Raw genomic sequence first — 23964 nt, forward strand, 5'->3', positions numbered from 1 at the left:
AATGCCTCCAGAGACGCAGGGCGTGAGTTCAGGAGGCCAACGGGGGCTGCCAGGTGGAACCGCCAGGTGGGCCTGGGCTTCGGGAAGGGCATCCTCCCTTCCACAGTTCTAACCAGTCCCTTCTTCCCCAGACAAGAGCAGGGAGCACTTCACTGTCTCCTAAAAGCAGACGAGTGATGCCAACATGAAGGGGAGGGGCAGCTGCTGTGGTACAGGAGGCCACGGGGACGAGGTGGGGGGCCTGGGGACCCTGCCTCAAGTGCAGGGATGGCAGCCACTCACCTCCAGCATCGTTTCCAGTGGGGGGAGGGGGGAAGCCCAGCACAGCCACATCTTCCTCTTCTTTTTTTATTGAAAAAATCCAGAAATCCAAAATTGTAGGCAAAATATTGGTGTTCTGGAATACTGACAACAATTTTTAAAAACGGAAACCTCTATGGGCTAAATGAAGCCCGTTCACTGGCCAGAGGCGGCCTTCAGACCACAGTTCATGACCGTCTCATTGAAGTGTTTTTTCCTGTGACCACCAGGCCCCAAGAGGAGGTGCTCCTGCACTGGCACAGGCTGCTGCACCTGCCAGGTCACCGCCACCCCAAGGCAGGCGCCCGTGCCTGGCAAGTGGCCGCCTACAGGAAGCAAGAGCACACTGGTGGGCCCTGGGGCACCTCCCCCTCCCACATGCCCCTCCTAGCGAGGTGCAGCCTTGGCAGGACTGTCCGTCAATGTGGGGGGGCTCTCCCACCTTAGACAACCAGACCATCTCCTGGGCCCACATACCCTGAGTGGGGAACACAAGTGCCAGGAGCAGGTACAGCTGAATTTTCCCTAAGGCCGGGCCCAAATGGCTTCCACAGCACCAGTCCCTGTGGCCAGCACCTTCATTAAGTGCATGGCTTCAGCAAGAAGCGCTGGGTGGTCCACACCTGAGCCCTCCTCTGGGTCCCTGGCTGGGCCAGCCCACACCTGCATCCACTCCTGTGTCAACCTCAGGTCCTCCCTCCCTCGAACCCTGCCGGTCAGTCCTCAGAGAGGACAGAAAGTTGAGCTCCCACCTGCCTGAGCCGGTACAGACCAGCTGTGTAAGCATGGCTGGGATCCACCGACTACACCAGCATGCATGTGGCACTCTGGCTTCCAAAGAGAACATGTCTTTCCCCTCCATGCCCTCATTCATACAGCAAACATGGGCATGGGCGTGCCTCATCACCCGGGCATCGGCAAGGAGCGGTGAGCATGAAACAGCCGCCTAGGTAGGCCTCGGAAACACCTCTTCAAGCTGGCTGATTTCATTCATTTGATCATGTCATGCAATTCCACACAAATACATACATGGGTCACAGCCCACAGGCTGGTGTTTACAGTCCTGTCTCTCCCCAGCTCCTGCCACTGCCTTACCTGCGTGCCCCCTCCTGCCCCTGCCCATTAACAATGTTGAATGCGCCATCCATGACTTTCTGATCAGGGCGTACCAAGATACAAATGTTGCATATTTAAACACACATACAGAAACACAGCCACGCATAGAGGATTTGTTTGGTGCGGCTTTACAAAAACAGGGTATTTATCACTCTAGTCTGTGTCTGTCCTTTTCACACAATACCTTGCAGTCCCTGCAAGTGCACTGGCATGGTGATTCATTGTTTCATAGCTGCACAGCATTTCCTGATTTCATCATTTCTCCTTTAGTAGAGATGAATAATCTCCCTTAGCATGGATATACAGAATGATGCAATCGTCAGTGTTATGTTTATTCATGCTTCTGTTATTTCTATTATAAATAATGTAAATATTCTTATTTTATGCTTTTTTAAATGTCATCTTACTTGCTGATTCTCTGTAAGATACACGTGGGTATACTGAGAAGTTACAGGGTCTGTTCTGGACGAATTCTCTGTCTGTTCCAATGGCCTACTTCTAAGATAATTTTATCCAATTAAAAGAAAAACTTGCTCTCTTGGGGTTCTTACTGGATCTGGGGTTGCTGATTTCAAAGGTGCAGAACATGGGCCTGGGGAGGTGAGCAGCTGGGAGAGGGAGGGACAGGTCTAGATGCAGTTGGGAGGTAAGGGGCGGGTCTAGATGCAGTTGGGGGGCAAGGGGCGGGTCTGGATGCAGTTGGGGGGTAAGGGGCAGGTCTGGATGCAGTTGGGGGGTAAGGGGAGGGTCTGGATGCAGTTGGGAGGTGAGGGGCGGGTCTGGATGCAGTTGGGGGGTGAGGGGCGGGTCTGGATGCAGTTGGGGTGTGAAGGGCGGGTCTGGATGCAATGGGGGGTGAGGGGCAGGTCTGGATGCAGTTGGGGGTAAGGGGCGGGTCTGGATGCAGTTGGGGGTAAGGGGCGGGTCTGGATGCAGTTGGGGGGTGAGGGGCGGGTCTGGATGCAGTTGGGGAGGGGCGGGTCTGGATGCAGTTGGGGGTGAGAGGTGAGTCTGGATGCAGTTGGGGGGTGAGGGACGGGTCTGGATGCAGTTGGAGGGTGAGAGGCGGGTCTGGATGCAGTTGGGGGGTGAGGGGGGTCTGGATGCAGTTGAGGGATGAGGGGCAGGTCTGGATGCATTTGGGGGGTGAGGGGCGGGTCTGGATGCAGTTGGGGGTTAGGGGCGGGTCTGGATGCAGTTGGTGGGTGAGGGACGGGTCTGGATGCAGTTGGGGGGTGAGGGGGGTCTGGATGCAGTTGGTGGGTGAGGGACGGGTCTGGATGCAGTTGGGGGGTGAGGGGGGTCTGGATGCAGTTGGGGGTGAGGGGCGGGTCTGGATGCAGTTGGTGGGTGAGGGACGGGTCTGGATGCAGTTGGGGGGTGAGGGGCGGGTCTGGATGCAGTTGGGGGGTGAGGGGCGGGTCTGGATGCAGTTGGGGGGTCAGGGGTGTCTGAATGCAGTTGGGGGGTGAGGGGTGGGTCTGGATGCACATACACTGCACAGCCCAGGGTTCGTTCCCTTGCTTGAACTGCACTCAGTAGGAGAAATCAGAAGCACCCAGGGATGAAGCTGTGTCTCTGTGACTCACTCGTGAAGCAAAGCTCCCCACTCTTGCCCACGGTTGGAGGAGGAATAAACTGGTACGTGGTTCCCAGAATGCAATGTGGCAATGTCTTTCAAAAGCAAAATGCCTGTGTCCTTTGCCCACAGATTCACCTGTCAGGAATCTAAAGAAGCGTGTGCAGGGTCACATACTCCGGAACCACCGGTAGTCGCCAGATACTGGAAGTAGGCAGATGCTGGAAGCCATCACAGTGCCCGTCAGCAGGTGCTTTGACACGGCCCCTCAGAACCTGGGCCCAAATCACCATGTTGACAGAAGCAAACAAAGATGGAGTGCCATTTTGGGGTCTCCCTCCCCTGGACAGCAGCCCTAGAGCCCGCCCCAGCCCAGCCCAGTTCACTCAGGTGAAAAGCCAGGAAGAAGCCTCAGAGAAAGAAGGGACAAGACGCAGACACGAGCTCCTGAGCAGAGAACCGGCACCAGGAACCTGCAGCAGTGCGAGCCCAGGGCCCCATGGAAAACACGGATCCAGGTCACAGAAATAAGGCCATTCGTGCTATTTTTATTTATCATCTGAGTGTGCTGCAAATTTGTTTTCTACTTGTAATATCAGCCTTAACTTTTTAAAATGTTGACGAGAATGTTCATTTTTAGCATGGATAATTTTAAACCATTTTCAAATCAACCTTTTCTGGCAATGAATAGATGTGATTTGCTCCCATGAAGACACCCACAAACTGTCAAAATCCAGTGTCACCGAGAGTGAGCAGTGACGGATTGAGACCCATAATGCATCTCTGTTCCAGGTTTTTCACTCACTGGACCAGGCCCTTCTCTTCCTTCCTCTACCACAAACACACAACACGTACAAACACGGTTTTCAGCTGAAAGTGGACCTCAATCTCTCTGGCCATGCCAAGAAGGATGCCACACGGGGCTTTAGTTCTCAGCCTACAGAGGGTCCAGAGGAGGAGGCTCTGCTCCCAGGCCACTGATGCTCCAGAGCACCGGCACAGCCCCAGCATTGGAGATTTGGCTCAAGGCTGAGCTCTGCCCCCTGACATGACCTCAGGGAATCCCCTGTGACTCTTGTTTGTGATGGCCACAATGACAGCACCTCACTCGAGTGGTGAGGACTGAAGGAGAGGGCAGCGAGTGTAAGCCACCACCAGGCAGGGAGCACCCTCAGGTATGGAGCACTCACAGGCAGGGAGCACCTATCAGGTAGGGAGCACTCACTGACCAGGAGCACCCACAGGGAGGAAGCACGCTCAGGTAGGGAACACTCACTGGCAGGGAGCATCTGAAATGGTGCCTGTTACCGTCTTCCCCTTACTCCCAGGTGATCGGCTCTGTGATGACCACAATCACCACCTAGCATTCAGTAGACGGCTCCTGGGAGCCAGTGAGCCCGGCGCCCACTCTGCAGAGCTATACATGAGGGAAGACCTTCCCTGAAGGCAATGGCTCTGTCCAGAACCCCTGCCCACTGACCCTTGGTTTGGGCGCCTTTTTAAGCCACAGTCTGTTTCTTGTGTCTCTGGATCTTCCACCTTCCCACTTCACCCACTTCCAGGCTGAGGACCTGTCTCTCCAAGCCCTCCTACAGCTCCTTGACAAGGGAAGCTTTCCATGTGTACTTGGGGCCAGACTGTCTGTCCTCGGATTTGGTGACAATCGCGGCAGCCATCTCCCAGCACACGAGCAGAATGTGAGCTGATGTCTGCAGACCGAGTGCCTCTGCGTGGGTCTGTCCAGAGGGTGGGCTGGGACTGGTAGGGCCTCATGCCGCTCGGGCCTTGTCGGAAATGATGCCTGGCCCCGGTCCAGACCCACTGCATCTGGGATCTGCATCTTCACAAGACCCCGGGCGGCTGGTCCAGCACACAGATGACCTCTCATGTATGGCTCAGAAGTAATAACTGACGACACCTCTAACAGTCAGAAGATTTCACGGGAGAAAGAGATCGCCAGCTTTTCTCAGCCGGAAGATGGGGCAGCCCTGGTCATCTGCAGTGGCACCCCTGCCCCTCCACCCCCTCCACACCACCAGGGTGCTGGTTCTCGGGTCACCGCAACAGCCTCCGGAGTGGTCACCTGCTGTCACTTCTCCTGCTGTCACCTCTCCTGCTCCCTGCCTGCCCCTCCCAACCCCTGGGCCTGAAGCCCCTGCCTCAGCCCCGAGGACCACCCCCAGCTGTTCCTCCTTGCCCTCTGCCCCCGCCCTCACCCTGTTCTCTGCCTGGACTGTCCTTGCTCAGGGCCAGGAGGCTCCGCCCTCTCCACCGTGAGGTGCAGAATCCACTGCCACCTTCTCAGGCAGGCCCTGCTGGGTCTCCGTCTTTAAAACAGCACCGGCATCACCAGCACTGTGTTTTGGCGCCTAATTATCCCCAAGGCACCCTACATGGTCTCCCGCGTGGCCCTTACAGGGCAGAACGTGGTGCAGGCTGACTCGCTGTGTCTCCGTGAGCACCAGTGTCCTCACCGCCAGGTCCCCACTGCCCGGGTGCTACCTAAACAGCCTAGGCTCCACCAGTAATTCAGTAACAGGCTGTTGAATGACAAGGGGTCACCAGCAAGTGCCCTCCTCTCTCTGGGGCTCAGTTTCTCCACTTGTAAGAGGAGCAGCCTTGGCCACAGCACCGTGAAGACTGCCCATCTCCAGGAATGAATGTGTGCTCTCTGTGGGGGTGACTCTGTGCCTTCTCCCCTGGGCTGCTCCCTACAACATCAGGAGGGAAGCCCGAAGGGAGCCCTGCAGGCCAGGCCTGGCAGGAGGGGAGCAGAGAAGCAGAGCCCGCAGGAGGGGAGAGAAGGCATCATGGCTGTCCACAGAAGTCAGTGCTCCTCAGACTGAGGCCGGGTCCATGGCAAGAAATCTGTGACATCATGACTTAGTGACAGGGCAGGGCAGGCAGGACATGGAGGGAGGAGGCGAAGGCAGAGGAAGCGGTGGGTGGCTGGGCCAAGGGGTGAGGGCCAACAAAAAGGGCCCTCAGGGCACAGGGTAACTGACGTGGAGGCTTCACAAACCCAGGAACTATTTCTGCGTTCACCGCACTCTGGTGTGGTTTCATTCGTTGTTTAACTTTCTTTAAATGGCCACTAATGACCCAGGTCCTGGCTCCCCACAGCCACCAAGAGCCCACCTCCAGGCAGTTTAAACCCTGGGGTCAGCAGGAATGCCCCAGGGGCTGTAGGCCAGGAAGGGAGGCACCCACGGGAAGCCATGGGGGGCATGGAGCCTGGGAGGGGCAGTTGCTGGCTGGGCAGCTGTTCTCAGGGTACCGCTCCTTAAGGGACACGCCCTGGGGATTGTCTGGCGGGTCACAACTGCCTGCACATTTGCCACTGAAGAGTGAGGGCCACAGTTGGGCTTGGAGCCCACCAGCCTCACGACAGAGTTGCCCCTTCGGAACCTCTCAAACCTCATGTCACGTTGGAGCCCTGAGCCAGAAATCCCAGCACTCAGGGCATGGCAGTTCTGCCTGCTGCATGACCGGCCCTTCTTGGAGGACCCCGATGGTGCGAAAGCTACTGGGGAGGCTGCAGGTCCCCTGTCACCCAACGCTTCATCTTAAACAGAGCCAAGGGCTCCTGGGTCAGGCTCCAAAGCACAACGGTCTAGGATGCGGGGTTTGCATCTGTGCACAAGGGACCCAAAGGTGTGTAGTGACCCCTCATATCATTTAAGATATGGCTTAGAGCCTGGGCAACAAAGTGAGGCCCCATCTCCACAGAAAATTAATACATGCACCAAAAAAAGCTAGTGCAGTGGTTCACACCTGTAATCCCAGCACTTTGGTAGGCTAAGGTGGGAGGATTGTTTGAAGCCAGGAGTTCAAGACCAGCCTGGGGAACATGGTGACAGCCCATGTCTACAAAAAATTTAAAAATTTGCCAGGCGTTGTGGCATGTGCCTGTAGTCCCAGCTACTTGGGAGGTGAGGCAGGAGGATAGCTTGAGCCCAGGAGTTCAAGGCTGTAGTGAGCCATGATCAAACACTGCACTCCAGCCTGGGCAACAGGGTGAGATCCTGTCACTATAAATTAATTAATTTAATTTAATAAAAATAAAATATGGCTTGGATATCTCTCTGGAATCTCAGTAAGCAATTCACGGTTTGACACCAAGTCCATCATGCAACGTGCAAAAAGAAAGGGCCTTCTCTTTGCAAACAGGACTAGCTGTTTCCCTCCCACATCTTCTGCAGGGTGAGGCCCACAGCACTCATGGGAGCAGTGGCCCGGTGGCCGTTGAGGCTGGGATCACTCTGGCTGCAGGTGTCACGTGTGGCTCTCACCCCGTGAGACGGTGCAGCACAGGAGCATCTGCCATTTTGTTTTCCATGGAATTTAAAGATTGGGTTATCTCCATCTGCCCGGCAGCATTGTAAGTCACTTCCAAACACCAGGGCCCTGTCTCCACTGATGTGAGAATAACTGGCCCGCCAGGCCTCTGCAGACAGAACCCCGCGGCTTGGGTTTGCTGGTGGTTTCTGTTGGGGGGTGATGGGCACCTGGGCTGAGCACTGGACCCGTGACTGTGACGCAGTGAACTCGTGTCCTTCCCACAGCAGCCCTGGGAGGCTGCATTTCTGGGCCCTCATTCTGGAAAAGGAGAAGTTGCCCAGGGCGGGAGAAGGCGAAGCCCAGATTCTGTCTCCATTAAACCTTGAAGAGGTCTGTCTCCTGGTCAACAAGACAGGCCAAGCACAACCCATTCACAACCCCCTAAACCCCACACAAAACCACACAGGACCTGCATGGCGCGTCACCCTCTGGCCCAGTGCAGATACTACGGACGCTGGTGGATTCCGGCAGATTCCGCCTGTCCACGGCATTGATAAGCATGACCATGAGGCAGGCAGTGACCCAGGCAGGGGTGGGAGTTCAAGCCCTGATAATGAAGTGCCTGCTGTGAAACACCTGTGCTTGGCACCCCCTCCAGGAAGCTGCTGTGATCAGAGACATCCTGACTCTTTCCAAAGCCACCCAGAAGAGCCTGAGACTGGGAATGAGCTCCCAGGAGAAATGACTGGCCGCGATGAGCACACGAGGCTCTAAGAGACCAGGACCCCGCATGGAAGATGAGTCTCATGACAAACCTGTCCAGGAGACGCTAGAGGCGTCACTTTTCCCTGCCTGACTTACCCTCCAGCCTGGTCCTCTCTCAGACCCCAAAATGCCCAATGCCAGCCACAGGTCACAGCCCAGCATCCAACAGAACACCAGTTCCCAACACATCTGCCAAACCCAGCCTGGCTCGGAGCAGCCACGTCGGTGCAGTCAAACCAGCCCTTCCGTGAACCCCAATCCACAGAGGTGAGTGTGGGTGTCCACAGTGCCAACAGGACACCTCCGTCCACTCCTGGTTTCCACCTACAGGTGAGTCTACTTGCCCTACCCCAGACCCAGGGGAGCCCAGGCCACGCTGCTCCCAAGTGAGCTCTCCAAAGGATTCCTGCGCATTTAGAATAAAACTCACACTCCTCCCTTTAGAGTAAAACTCACAGTCTTCCATTTAGAATAAAACTCACAGTCCTCCATTTAGAATAAAACTCACATTCCTCCATTTAAAATAAAACTCACACTCCTCCATTTAGAATAAAACTCACACTCCTCCATTTAGAATAAAACACATACTCCTCCATTTACAGTAAAACTCACACTCCTCCATTTAGAATAAAACTCACACGCCTCCCTGAGGCCTGGACACTGGAGCTGAGCCTGCTCCTCCCAGCCTCCTGCCTCCCCAGTGCCTCAGAGCTCAGGGTGTTCCACCCACAGCCACGCCTAGCCTCTTCCTGCCCCCTGCCCTTTGCATTTGCTGTTTTCTGGCCTAGAACATTCTTCTCCCAGGCCTTCAGGACAGTCGCTTCCTCTGGCCATCCAGATGCCACGTCCTGGAGGCACCTCTCCTCGCCCCTCCGTGAAGACAGCCCTGTTCCCTGCTGTCATCTTCTACCAGGCTGTCGTCTTCCACTTTCTTCCTACACTGATTCACAGTTACTAATTTATCTACTAGTTTATTATCAGTCTTTCCCAGGAGAGCACAAACTCCTCAAGAGCAGGACTTGAGGTCCTGCAGAGCCCCCAGTGCCCAGCAGAGCCCCCAGTGCCCAGTTCACAGTAGGCGCCCAGTAAAAATCTGCCAGAGGGACGGATGGAGGGATGAGGGGTCCCTCCTCGGATACCCGCCTGGTGCAGTCCGGGTGTCGCTGTGGGAAGCACACCACTCCGGACTTGGCTTACACAATCATGGGCTCCTTGGATATTTGCTGGCGCCCAATACATGCAGGGCCCTGGGTGACAGAGCCAAGCAAGAGGATGGATTCTGTTTTTAAACACAGGCCCCATGGAGTAACATGCCCAGGGCCCACGGGCACTGGTGAGCAAAGCGTTCCTTTTGCCCCGACCTGCAGGCTCACGGCACATCCTCCAGGTTCCAGGACCCCTGAGGCCTGGCTCTTACCTCCAGCGGGACCACCTGCATGAGGATGGCGAAGTTGGTGAGGTGAGTGCAGTGGCAGATGGAGTAGGTGAGGTTTCCTCCCGTGAGCACACAGCCCTGGTTCGACCAGACCCCTTCTCCGGAGCTGAGAACACAGGAGAAAGGATCAGAGGTAGCAGCACTGTACCCTTGGCAGGGGACTGAGAGCGGCACTCCTACGCCACACGGGCCCATGAACTCACGGCGGTGCTCTGTTGGTGTGAATACTGGTGATTATCATTTTCTTCTCTGTATTTCTGTATATTTTGGTTTTTGTTTGTTTTGAGACAGGGCCTCATTCTGTTTCCCAGGCTGAAGTGAAGTAGTACAATCAAAGCTCACCGCAGCCTTGACCTCCGGGGCCCTTGCAAGCCTCCTGAGTAGCTGGGACTACAGGTGCATGCCACCACGCCCAGTCAATATTTTTATTTTGTCTTGCTATGTTGCTCTGGCTGGTCTCCAACTCCTGGGCTAAACAATCTTCCTGCCTAGTCTCCCAAAGTGCTAGGATTACAGGCGTTAGCCACTGCACCCTGTCTTCTATATTTTCAAATTCAAAAAAAAAACAAAAACAGATTTAAATTGTTCTTCCCTGAAGTTGCAACCTCACGCTATTGGTAAAGACAAATCCTTGCTTCAACCAAAGGCAAGAGCCCTTGGGGAAAGCATTTCTAAAGGTGACAAGTTAAAAGGCTCTAGTTTGCATTTGCTTTGTATTGACTTTCAACTGTGGTGTCAGTATGGACGTGGCAGATGAGACTGTGGCTGTCGGGCGGCGTGACCGGTAAGATCCAATCTCGTACCTCTCCGGCCAATGTCCACGGGACAGAGCACGTGCCTGCAGCCTTGGGTAACGGTAACTCTGCATTAGCCCTGGGTGACGCAGAGCCCAAGGGAAGGACTGGGATGGTCCTTCAGACATGGCCCAGGGGTGGTTCTGAGCTTGAGGATGGAGACTCAGAGACAGCAGCTCAGGGGTGATTTTCATGATTAATGACCTGCTCTCCTAGGGGAGGGAGAAGGCATTTAGAAGACACCAGAGGACAAACTGAGAGTCACTCAGACCTACCAGTTTAGAGGCGCAAAACCCCATTAATAACTTCAGAATTGATGGGACTTAAAGATGGGGTCACGCCCTTCTCCTCTACCTCCCCACCCTCTTGATCTAATTTTCCCAGAACCTTGGAGGGAGTCATTAAGTGCCAGCTTTGGTGTTATCCATCGAGCCTTTGTCTGTCTGTTGGCTGACGAGTACCATACTTCAATCTGAGGGTGGCCTGAACATTAACAGGCACTGAAACAGGTGAACATGGTCATGGGTATGAGCTGCCCCTGCTGCTTACACAAAGGGTGAGCTACACAACATGAAAGTCACATAGTTCAGATGGAGCTGCAAAGGTGTGATGATGACCTCGTCAGCCAGAGGACCGGAGCCTTAAACGGCATCTACGAAGATCTACTTCCAAGGGAGTCAGTGAAAGCAAAGAGGCAGGCTTGCAGCTTGTGCATAAATCAATCTGCTACGGAAGCCAGACGGAGCAGCATCAAATAACATGAAAAATGCAAACGGCCCTGTGACCCAGAAGTCTGCATCTAAGAAAAATGTTCAGTCATGCATAAATAAAATACAGCATACATAAATATAGGAAAAGACATGTGTGTCCATACGGGCAAAATGCAGAAACCGAATGGAAGCAATGATGGCAGAAACTCTGAATTAAACACCACCATGCACTTTCTACGATTAAAAATATAAATTATATATAAATTATCGAAAAACACACATTAAAACCCTCCCACAGTGGTTACTGCTGGGGAAAGAGGTGGCAATCAGGGTAAGAGGTAAAGGTCAAAGGGAACACATGCGTTTCTATAATGTTTTACTTTCTTAAAAATAAATTTATTAATATATTACTTGTATAATTTCTTAAAGTCTCGGTCTAGAAAAAAGCAGCCCAGAATTCTAAGCCCAGTGGAAATCTTTCAAGAATAAAAGAGAATACTTTCTCAGATGGTAACCGAATCTATTCCCAGTGAACCAGCACTACAAGAAGAGTTAAAGGAATATGATACTGGACAAAAATCTACACAAAGAAAGAGAAGAGCTAGAACTGGAGTAAGTGAAGGTAAATAAGCAATTATTACTGTCTTGTTTTTAATTGCTCTAGAAGATAACTCGTTCTCTGGGGGAAAACGCTAGCAGTGCATTGTGTTTACGGCATCTGCAAAGGGGGATGCGCGGCAGCAGCAGCACACAGAACGGGCAGGAAGATGTGTGGCACTGTTAGCACAGTGTCTCAGAACGCATTCGGAATGACAGCACAGTATCTGAAGGCAGGCACGAATGAAGTAGACATATCATATACATTGTAAGCTTAGGTCAACCACTACCAAAAAAGTTAAAAGGATGTATAAATTAGAAGTCATTTATCGTAGAGATAACATAGCATCATAAAAGATATCCAACAATCCAAATGAAGTCAGAAAAAGATAACATTTTAAAAAGATAGAAAAGTTAGAAGACATCTAGCAAAATGGTAGGTTTTAATCCAGCCATACCAATGATCACGTTAAATATAAATTTTCTAAATATGTCAATTAAAAACAGAAATTTTAGGACTGGATTAAAGAAAAGACAAGACCCAGCTATATGCAGTCGAAAAGAAACCCACTTTAAATATAACTATATAAATAAGATGAAAGTTAAATTATGGGAAAAGATACAGCATTCAAACACTAATCAACAAAGCTAGAGTAGTTGTATCTAAATTAAACTAATTAGACTTCAAAGTAACACATATTTCCCAGGGTAAAGAGGAACATTATGCAATGATAAAAGGGCTAATATTCCAAGAAGACATAACAATCCTAAACATACATGAACCTAATAGAGCTTCAAAATTCATTAAAGAAAAATTCATAAAACTAAAAGGAGACATAGATAAATCCACCACTAAAATTGGAGAATTCACACTCCTTTCTCTTTAATTGATAGCAAAGTTAACAGAAAAGTAGTAAGAATATAGAAGACCTAATCATAACTGTCAATCCACTTGGTGTAACTGACATTTATAGAATACTCCACCAAGAATACACTTTTTTCAAGTGCACATGGGACTTTCATTAAAAAGTGAACATATACGGGATCACATAAAAACTTCTGACAAATTTAAAAGAACTAAAATTATAGAAAAAATATTTTCTGAGTATAAAAAAATTATCTGAGTATAAAAAAAATTATGGCAGAAAACTCTCTGGAAGATTCCCAACTGTTTGGAACTAAACCACATACTTTAAAATAACACATAGGTTAAAGAGGAAATCACAAGGAAAATTAGAAAATATTTTAAATTTAATCAAAATTAAAACAACATACCAAAATGTGTGATGCAGCTAAATCAGTGCTTACAGAAAATTACAGCATTAAATGTTTATATTAGAAAATAATAAAGCTTCATAGCAATAACCTAAACCTATACTTTAAGAACTTTTAAAATGAAGAGCAAATTAAACTCAAAGAAGCCAAAGGAAGTAAATTAAAGACAAAGAGGATAAGTCACTGAAATTGACAACAAACACAAAAAAGAAAAATCCATGAAGCCAGAAGTTGTATCTTTGGAAAAAATCAATAAAATTAATTAACCTACAGTAAGAGCGACTCCAAAAAAAGAAGAAACAGATTCCAGATAGAAAAAGTGAAATGGGAACATCACCACAGACCCTTCAGACATGAAAAAGGCTAATAAGGGAATACCACAAGAAACTCTGTGCCTATAAATTAAACAACTTTGATGAAATTGATACGTTTTTCAGAAAAAAAACATAAACTGCTAAAACTTATTTAAAAAGAGGCAGACGACCCACATAGTCCTGCATCCATAAAAGAAATGGAAAGTGAAGTTGAAAACCTGCCCACATTGAAAACGAGGGCTCAGGTGACTCCACGGTGAATTCTACTAAAACGGAAAAAAATACCAATTCTATACAAACTATTCCAAAGTGCATCCCAAAATGTAGCTTTTTATGAAGGTATCATTACCTCGATATACAAATGATACTATTACAAAAAAATAAGAGAACTGCAGACCAATATGCACGTAGACACGAAGATTCTCAACAACTGTAGCCAATGAGATTCGGCAAAATACGAAAAGATAATACATCATGACCAAGTGAGCTCTCACCCAGGAAAGCAAAGCTGGTAAAACTTCCAGCTTTCATCATAATGATCCCACTCTGAAAACAACCCAAATGTTCCTCTACTAAGGAGAATACCACTCAGCAGTGAAGTGTAAAAATGAGCTGTTGATACATGCAACAATGCGGTGTCATTGTGCGCAACACATTATGCAAAATTTAAAAAGTTAGACTCCAAAAGGCTGTCTACGCCATGATTCCATTTATGCACACTCTTGCAGAAGCAAAACTATAGAGGGACAGAAGACAAATCAGTGCTTGCAGGAACCAGATGTGAGGAATGGGATGACTACAGACAGACACGAGGGGATCTTCAAGGGTGAGGGATGGTGCTAATCCTGATGACGGTGGTTGCACAACTGTATTCATTCGTCAAAACTCACAGAACTGTACAATCAACTAAAAGTGTGGATTTTTCTGAATATCAACTATATATATATATATAAGTAGTAACTGAACAAGAAACAGGAAGGATACAGATACTATACGCATGATGGTGGCTGCCTTTGGGAAAAAGAACAGAAAAAGGTGGGGGTTCTTTAATACCATCTGCGATGTTTTACTTGTTTCATTCTTAAAAATATAAAAATAAGGGCTGGGCATGGTGGCTCACACCTGTAATCCCAGCACTTTGGGAGGATGAGGTGAGCAGATCATGAGGTCAGGAGATCGAGACCATCCTGGCTAACATGGTGAAACCCCGTCTCTACTAAAAATACAAAAAAATAACTAGGCATGGTGGTAGGTGCCTGTAAGTCCCAGCTACTTGGGAGGCTGAGGCAGGAGAATCGCCTGAACACAGGTGGCGGAGGTTGTAGCGAGCTGCGATCATGCCATTCCGCTTCAGCCTAGGCCACAGGCAACATGCTAATAACTATAAATTTTGGGCAATGGGTACCTGCATTTGTTATATTATTCTCCACACTTTTCCCTGTTCTTAAATTTCCTCCAAAAATAAAAACCAACATGCCAATTTAGTTTTCACCAAACCCCAGTTCCAATTTCTAGTCATAACTTTTTTCTCCAAACAGTGCCCCCAAATTGGGATACTTATTTCTAGGAGCACATGCTTCCAATTTTTCATAAGTTACAAATGAAGGAAAAAGAGCTGCAAACTGCTGAGCCTGAGCAGGACAAAATCACTGAAATGACAGAGCACCCTTCCATGCTGCAGAGGCATGACGCCAATGGCCACAACCAGAGGGAGGCCTCCCGGGGACAAAAAAGTCAACGATGTTTGCTGGGGCTGACAGCAGCTACGCTGTGTTTTCCTCACTGTTCACCGAACAGACATACAGGGGGTCACGCTGACCCACCACTGCACCCCCAGCTTAGTGTCTTGCGATCTCTTGGCCTCTGGGTGCAGGGAGCAGAGCAGCTTTCTCTGTCGGGGTCACGCCAGCAGACATGGCACAGCCTGTGAAGACGCTGGGCTGGAGCAACAGGAGGAAGGAGCTGGGAAGTGATCCAGGCAGGGGAAGATGCCCAGGTGCTGGGGAGCCCTGCCAACATGAAGAGTGACAGGCCACTAGGCAGGGTATGAACTGGAGGTCCCAGATGTGTTCAGCTGCCTGTGCAGTATTTTAAACATTGGGAAAGTTCATGTAAAAATCCAGCCACAGCCAGGCACAGTGGCTCACACCTGCAGTCCCAGCACTTTGGGAGGCTGAGGCAGAAGGATTGCTTGAGTCCGGGAGTTTGAAAGACTACAGTAAGCTAAGATCACACCACTGTACTCCAGCCTTGGTGACAGAGCAAGACCCTGTCTCAAAAAAAAACAAAAACAAAAAACAAAATTCAGCCATGAAAACTCATGACCTGGTAACATAGGACCTGCTACCTGCCAGCCACGTGGAACAAGCCCTGGGGGTGTAGGCGAGCAGTGGCTCAGGGTTCAGGAGCCCCACCCTTCCCTCCACTCCCTGGCCCTGCTAGGAGCTGCGTTTTCAACACCGCTCTGACTGTGGGAGCCACTCACTGTGGGCTCATGTCTGGAGCAGAATCGTGATCAGAGCGATGGTGGGAGATCCCCGGACACGGGGCTGGTGAGCCGTGGAGGGCGGGGGCTAGGAGGGCAGGAGGAGACCGCCTGTGACAGGCGTGACAGGCGGACATGGACGATACTGAGGGCTTGGACACCTCGCGTCCACCCACCCTCCCCCATGCAGAGGGTACCTGAAGTCCAGGAAGGCGCAGTACACGAAGACTTGGTTGCTGCTGTTGGTGGCCTCACTGTGCTGCTTACGCGTCTGAAATGAAAGAAAACAAACACGACGCATGACACTGCTGAAGAGGCCCCCGGTCCTCAGCACTAGCTTGAGAGCCAGACCCTCACAGCTGGGCAACCCCAGGCAGGGACAGGCGCGGCCACCGAGTTCTGTCTCCAGACATTGTGAGCATAGTCCCATGTCACCCAGCCCAGGTCATGCTGCCCTCTCGTCTGCCCTCCCTAACCCACCCAAGGGCCCTGGCAGGTGCCAGGCCCTTCCTCTAGTACGCTCCTCCCCCAGGATGCTCCTCCCCATAGGATGCTCCTCCCGCTAAGACGCTCCTCCCCCTAGAACGCTCCTCCCCATAGGACGCGCCTCCCCATAGGCTGCTCCTCCCCATAGGACGCGCCTCCCCATAGGACGCTCCACCCCATAGGCTGCTCCTCCCCATAGGCCGCTCCACCCCATAGGACGCTCCTCCCCATAGGACGCTCCTCCCCATAGGACGCTCCACCCCATAGGACGCTCCTCCCCATAGGACGCTCCTCCCCATAGGCTGCTCCTCCCCATAGGACGCTCCTCCCCATAGGACGCTCCTCCCCATAGGACGCTCCACCCCATAGGACGCTCCACCCCATAGGCCGCTCCTCCCCATAGGACGCTCCACCCCATAGGACGCTCCTCCCCATAGGCCGCTCCTCCCCATAGGACGCTCCTCCCCATAGGACGCTCCACCCCATAGGACGCTCCTCCCCATAGGCCGCTCCTCCCCATAGGCCGCTCCTCCCCATAGGACACTCCTCCCCATAGGACGCTCCACCCCATAGGACGCTCCACCCCATAGGACGCTCCTCCCCATAGGACACTCCTCCCCATAGGCCGCTCCTCCCCATAGGACGCTCCTCCCCATAGGACGCTCCACCCCATAGGACGCTCCTCCCCATAGGCTGCTCCTCCCCATAGGACGCTCCTCCCCATAGGCTGCTCCTCCCCATAGGACGCTCCTCCCCCTAGGACGCTCCTCCCCATAGGACGCTCCACCCCATAGGACGCTCCTCCCCATAGGCTGCTCCTCCCCATAGGACGCTCCTCCCCATAGGACGCTCCACCCCATAGGCCGCTCCTCCCCATAGGCCGCTCCTCCCCATAGGACGCTCCTCCCCATAGGATGCTCCTCCCCATAGGCTGCTCCTCCCCATAGGCTGCTCCTCCCCATAGGACGCTCCACCCCATAGGACGCTCCTCCCCATAGGCTGCTCCTCCCCATAGGACGCTCCTCCCCATAGGACGCTCCTCCCCATAGGCCGCTCCTCCCCATAGGCCGCTCCTCCCCATAGGCCGCTCCTCCCCACAGGATGCTCCCTCCCGACTCCCTGCCATGCCTCTGCACTAAGGAGTTCCTCAGAGAGACCTTGCCTTCTCAACCTGTCCTAAACAGCACCAGCCCCTGTCTGCCCTAGCTCCATTCCACTCCCTGATTTTTTCATAGTATTGATCACCATATGGCACGTTATATATTCACTGTCCACTGTATGTGTGTTTGCTACCTTCCCTCTGCAATGTCCACTAGAGAAAGGACAGAGACTCTGTCTCATTCACGGCTGCATTCCCAGGACCTAGAGAGCAGGTGCTTACTAAATATCTGTTCAACCAATGTACAAAAGAATAATTCAACAGGTCCCTGAGACCACCTTGTTTTGGGAACTGGCATTCTCTCCTGGGCTGCCTCTGGGGGTGTCCTCGGAGGACTCTGCAGCTATGGCTCTGCCCTAAATGAAAGGCACGATGCCTTCAGGAGCCATGGTTGGAGGCGCAGGAGGCCAGTGGCTTCATCAGGACCCAGGGCTGCTCAGAGGCGGCATGGCTCCAGGGTAAATGGTGTCTGATGGGTTCCCAGTCAGTCCAAGTCAAGCATCTCTTATGTGCCCAATGCCTGCTCCATTCTGTGACCCGTTCCTGAGCCTTCATTGCTCCAGTGAGACCCTTCCCCCATTTCAGGGTGAAGAGCTCTCAGGAAGCCACTGTCTTATGCAGGACAGAGCAGCAAGGGTGGCCCCCCTCTAAGCACCATCTTGGCCTCTACCAAAGCCCCTCCTTTCCCAGGAAGCAGCAGCGCTGGTGTCCCTGACAGGTGCCTCGGACCCCACGGCAGAACCAAAGGGCTCACAGGGCTCTCATCACAGCATCTGTCTGACAGCTCCTCTGCCCTCAACCCAATTATCCTAGCGCTGTCCATGACTAATGTTTTGGCAAAATGGAATGTTTACTCCTTTTGCTTTGTCCTTCCGTATCTTAGGGTTATTTTAATGCATCACAGAGTCTCTTAAAACTGCCTGGAAAAGACATTTCCTCCTCTGCCTTCTCAAAGCCACAGCCTGCTGTGAACTCTTGCACAGACACAGAGGGCCCTGGGTCCTGCAGACACCTGGACCACAGAGGGGCATGGGCAGGGAAATGGCAGCACCAACCCCACATGACAGAAAAGACGAACAAAAACCTGGTGGCCACAGCCAGGGTCTCAGAGAGGCGTCACAAGGCTTCCTTTGCCCCAGACTACCCCCGAACCAAACCCTCTAGCAAATAACATTGTATGTAATTTTTTTTAACAAGAGGTGTATTTATGTGTTACTTGAATAATTTAAAATAAGTTTTTAAAATCAGCCGGTGACCTGAGGAAGCCAGCAGCCAGACCCACACACAACATGAGGCAGGGGCTTCTCAGGAGTGAGACGACGTTTCTCCCACCACCTCCTCACCCAGCGCCGGCCCCTGCCTCTGTGCCGGGTGTGGAAGCACAGCCCCCAGGGAGCAGAGCAGAGGCTGCAGTGGCCTCTGGAAGTCCCGACACTGACTTCAGAGCTAAATCACTCTTCAAAGGCAAAGTAGAAAACAGCCACCACCGCAAAAAGCCAAGCATGTGTGTGGTCGGAGGGTGGGGAGGCAGCAGCTTTCTCTTGGATCTGGAGCCAAGATCACACTCCAAAATGGGGAAACTCCCTCCCCTCCACCTTCAGAGATTCTATCACAGCCACTGCTCCTGGGATGAGAAAAGCAACTGACAACTCATGTGTGTGGAATTCACCGCTGACCCGGGAACAAAAGCTCTCAGCAAGTCTCCAGTAAAGGGGCCTCCAGAGCTCCCAGGGGCTTGACGTGGAGTGTATGTGTTTTTGATACAGGGGTGTGGTGCTGCCACAATGTGAGTCATCTGTATAATGGCCGCAACTCACGAAGAAATGTGGGAGGCGCCCGCAGCCCACCAGCTTCCCCGAGGCCTGGGCGAGGGACAAAAGGCAGTTCAGTTCGTCACCAGGTGGCTGGGGAATGGTAATGAGGTGATCGCTTTCTGTGGAGTCTTCATCATGAGTGTTGGGGGACAGCCGCATTCACCTGAGCATCCCCCTGAGACCTCAAGCCAGGGGCTGCTGAGCTCTGCTGGACAAAAGTGAAGGCCTCCTCACAGGGCCGGCTCCCCTCCAAGTAACCTAATTCCCCACTAGACACACTTCACTGGGGTACGTCCATGGGAGGGTGCTCTGGAGCCTCAGGAGTATCTCCCACAGGACCTGAGACTCCCTCCAACAGCCACCATGATCTTTCCAGTGGGGGAGAAGCAAACGGATTAACCAAGTGCTTGTTTACTGCCTGCTGTTCATGAGCAAGGTACACCAAAGTGTCTCCTTCCAGGAAACACATACAGAAAGAAGAGAAAAATTTAATACTCATGATAGCCTGGTAATACCCCTTGTTTAGAAATGTGCTGGCTTTTACGTAAGTATTGCTATGGTTTGACTGTGTCCCCCAAAGGCTCTTGTGTTAGAACCTTAATTCCCAATGCAGCAGTGTTGGGAGATGGCAAATGGGTCACGAGGGCTGAGCCCTTACTCTCACTGTTACGGGAGAAAGGGAGAAAGGTAGTTCTTGAAAGAGTGAATTTGTTCTCATGCAATTAGATTGATGCAAAAGGCAAGCCTGGCTCACTCCTGCAGTCTCTTTCACTCATGCCGGCTTCCATTTCCCTTTGCCACCAAGAGATGAAGCAGCACAAGGTGCTTCCCAGACACGGTTGCCCAAACTTGGACTTCACAGTCTCCAGAACATAAACTTCTTTCCTTTATAAATTACCCAGTCTCAGGTTATGACAACAGAAAATGGGTCAGGTGTATAGTTTTACCTGTAAATAAGTTGGGGAGTTACTTGTCCATCACTGTCCCAAGCAAAAGAGAGATGGCACCATGGTCCTTCAATTTGATGGTAAGTAAAGCAACATAAAGAGCCAAATCTCAGTGGAAAGTCTGGGGCAGCCCTCTGTGCCACTCTTTTCTCCAGCCCATCTCACAACTAATCAGGGCTCAGGGCTTTGAATGCTTGAAATGTCCCACCTTTAGGGAAATCAAGAATAACAGAAGTAATGGGAGAAATACGATGAGGAAAAACCTTGAACCAACCTCTATGTCTTGGTGCTTTCTGATGTTTCTTGCTTTCAGAGAGTCATAGGACTGCCCAGCATGGTCAAGGCAGCCACAGCCTGATAGAGGCTAAGGCAGGACTTTCAGAGCCCAGTTCTAGCACAGAAAGAGGAAGGTGGGAGGTGGGCAGGACCCTGATAAAGGCATTTCAGGACAGGCTGATGAGCTGAGCCACCCCAGTGCTGAGAGGGAAAGGTTGGGCCAGGTAACACCCTGGGAGAGATGGTTCAGTGGAGCAGGGACTCACAACAGGGATTTACTGCTCTGTTTTCACCTCGCTAGTGCCATTTGCACATGGCCTGTCTGGTTAAGTCACTCTCCCCAGTGCTGGCTCCTGGGCAGAGGTCAGCAGTGCCTTGGGGCACCAAGGACACCCACAGATGCTACACTCAGACCCGCAGGACATCCCGTTCAGCCCAGGCTGCTTCAGAAACCAGAGGCACCCTTCTTCCAATGGGTGATCAAGCTCTCTGAGGCCAACAGCAGAGGCCCTGGAACATGGCACCCCTGGGACTCCCCTCTCCAGACCTCCCACGCCCACGAGCCAGCAGAGGCCTCTTTGGCCTTAAGGCACCTTGAAGGGGTCTGTCCTTTCAACAGAACAAGTCCTGACCACAGAATGCAGAAGGTCTCCCCCACACGGTGCCAACATGCGCACGTCCTTATTTTGGGATCATGGGGCCAGACCTCAATTCCAGATAGCAGCCTCCCCAACCTCACAACCTACTGCTTCCCTCTTCAAATGCAACTGAACACAGCCAAGGGACACTGGGCAAAGGGGCACACTTGTATGGAAAAGCACAGCCCATGGCCACCTGGGACACACCAGGGTCAGAGACACACCGATGTCCCCCAGTTCAGAAGACCCCAGAAAACATGGTTTTTGCCAAAAACCAAGAAGCTTCAGTTTCCTGTCTGTTCATCCTCAATGTGGGATGCCGGTCTGATGGCAGACCTGCCCTCCAGTGTGAACTGAACTCTAAACCGTGTCCCTCCCTCCATGGTCCCCAAGATCCTGTGTCCTCTGCAAAACCTCCAGAGTCCTGCTTGAGAAGAAAGGGGCTTACAGACACCTGATTCTCACGCTCAGTTTAAGTGCAGGTGCCAGCTTGCAAGCTGCAGAGGCACGCAGAGAGGAAACTGCATTGCTGTTTCAAAACACAAAAGAAAGAACTCTGAAACGGCATGGGGATCTGGAGTTAGGGCAGCTAGAACGGAAAGTGTCTTTGTGTCACCCCTCGCCCCAGGTAGTGCCCAGTCACCCTGTCACTCGGCTCTCAGTGGAAAGCACAGCACACGAAGCCAGGTGGGGACCCACAGCCCAGGCTCTGCATTTGGCATTTGGCAGCTGTGATGTCTCCAAGAACCCTGCAGGAAGGGAGCCCACAGAGAAAGACCGAGTGTAGACCAGAAGCCACTAGAAGCTGGGTGAGGAGGCCAATTCAGTGCTGTCAACCAGAGGCTGGGGAGGGAGCATCCTGGTGCCTGCATCTGCGGTGAGCCTTGAATGCAGCATCCAGGCCTCCACCCTCTCCTTCCTCAGGCCTCCTGGACACACAGGACCTGCCGGCGCACGCACAAGTTGCCCCTATGAACCAGCAGCACTGGGGTCACCTGCATTGTGGCCATGGTACCTGTGGAGAGGTTCCGTCTTTGGGAAAGAAGCCCTGAGCATCCTGGGGGCCAGAAAGAAGAATCTCCAGAGACAAAGGGGAGACTGGACCACACTCCATTATCATAACTCCACCCCAGTCACATGGCCCCTCCTCTCCCAGTGGCCTCGCCCTACTCAGCCCCACCCTCTTTGCACTTAGCCCCACCTCCTAGTATACAGCCCCACCCTCTATCAAGTGGCTCCAGTCTCTCTTACACTCCCCTGATGGTACAGCCCACAGCCCCTCCTCAGGCCCACTCTGACCTCAGGACTCTTCTCCACCATCCTGGATGGCAGACTCACCGCCGACCTTCCAGGACGTCCCCTGCAGACACTCCATGACCACTTGGGCGGAGCACGAGAGGTCGGCCAACCTATGAGGACACTGCCTGCGGTCACATGGGCTGCACAATCCAATCAGCTAAGGCTGCGGGCGGGGCCAGGAAGGTTCTGCCCAGGGAGCTGCTGTGGGCGGGGCCTTGCCGACAGATCCGTCCTTGTCTCCCTGGCAAGCAGCCCTCGTGCCTGCGCACCTGGCTCTCCTCTCACCTGGATGAGGCAGCACCTTTCACCCCTGTCCCTCCCACCGAGTCCCCACAGAGCAGCAGGTCAACTCCTAAAGCGTGGCTCAGACTGACTCTCCCTATAGACGCCCCAGGGGTCCCAGCCTCCTAGTGTAACCCAAACTCCTACGCAGCTGCAAAGCCTGCGCCCCCTCTTCCTCCTGAGCTGTGGACACGCGACCCTCCCACTTCAGGAAAGAAAAACGGTGTCGCTGCCCTTCACTGCTGCTGTCTGTGTAAGCGGACTCGGCACCAGGGGTATTCTTGGGGGCCGCGGAGCTGCCTGGAGACCCCCGCCCGGCCACAGAAGGCCCTGGAAGGAGGCGGTCTCTGCTGAGGGCCTGGTTTTGCTGTCACCCCCTAGAATGCTGGAGTCTCGCCTCCTACACTGGGCTGTGACAGGTCCCCTGACGCTAAGCAGAGATGTGGCCCAGAGGGCTCCAAGGACCCAGAGTGTTCCCAGGGAGGCTCCTCCCAGACGGACCATTTTCTCTCTGGGACGGGATGCTCAGGCTCAGGACAGACGTGCACGCGGACAGGCCCGTGCCTGTGGCTTCGTCTCTGTGGGAGCAGAAACCTCCACACCGGACATCATGGATGAGTGACTCTGAATTGTCTTTAAGTCCATGTTACTGGAAAGCAAGGAACTTGGGCATTTCTACTGCAACAAGGCAATCTTTATTCTTTCATCCCTGCAGTAGTAATGAACACTTGCCTTTTAAATGATTCTCACTCATTAGCCTACTCAAAACATTTGTATAGAGTTGTCTCATTAGGGCTTATTTTTGCCCTACCCTTTTTGTGCTAAGTACAAAAATAATATATTAATAAGATATAAGGTATGTTCTAAGACCTTGGATTTTTTCTTGTTTTCATGCCCTCACTGACACACTGTGTTCCCCTTATCCTTCCAATAAACTGCCTTTCTGCTCAGGAGAACCAGAGTCAGCATCCGTTGCTGACATCCAGACATCCTAGCACCCCCTCACAGGCTGCTAGAAGCCTCTGCTGAGATCACGTGTGTGAGCCCCTTGACGGCTCCTAATGATGGCAACAGTTAACTTTTTCCAAATACCTGCCCTGTGCCCAGCCTGTTCTGTTTCGCATGAGTGGAGCCATTCCATTGCTTAGCCCTTGCCAGCTGCACCCTCTACTGCCCCACTTGACAAGTGAAGCCATGAGGCCACAACGTGGTTGGACTCATGCCAAGTGACAGAGCTGGTAAGGTGCCAATTCAGGACTCAGGTCAAGACATCCTGGTTCCAGAGCCCCACCCTGACCCACCATGTTACTCAACACAGGTGAGTTACACCTGACCTTTAGCTGTCTTTTCATGCCATAGGGATGGAATTTTCCTAGAATGGCCACTGGCTCCCCCATCCTGGTACATCATGG

General features: G+C 52.2%; 1 protein-coding gene across 4 annotated transcripts in view; it reads right to left on the reverse strand.

Annotated features, from left to right (window-relative positions):
* Positions 1-23964, reverse strand: part of ADGRD1 (adhesion G protein-coupled receptor D1) — a 168832-nt gene that overhangs the window by 45293 nt on the left and 99575 nt on the right. For all 4 annotated transcript variants that reach the window (XM_003937092.4, XM_010347620.3, XM_010347621.3 and 1 more), the window contains 2 exons: positions 15849-15922; positions 9459-9582 (listed from right to left, as the gene is read on the reverse strand). In XM_003937092.4, the coding sequence (XP_003937141.1) occupies positions 9459-9582; positions 15849-15922 (198 nt within the window). The remainder of the gene's footprint in view (positions 1-9458; positions 9583-15848; positions 15923-23964) is intronic.

This window comes from Saimiri boliviensis, chromosome 7, assembly GCF_048565385.1.
Source record: "Saimiri boliviensis isolate mSaiBol1 chromosome 7, mSaiBol1.pri, whole genome shotgun sequence".
Taxonomy (NCBI): domain Eukaryota; kingdom Metazoa; phylum Chordata; class Mammalia; order Primates; family Cebidae; genus Saimiri; species Saimiri boliviensis.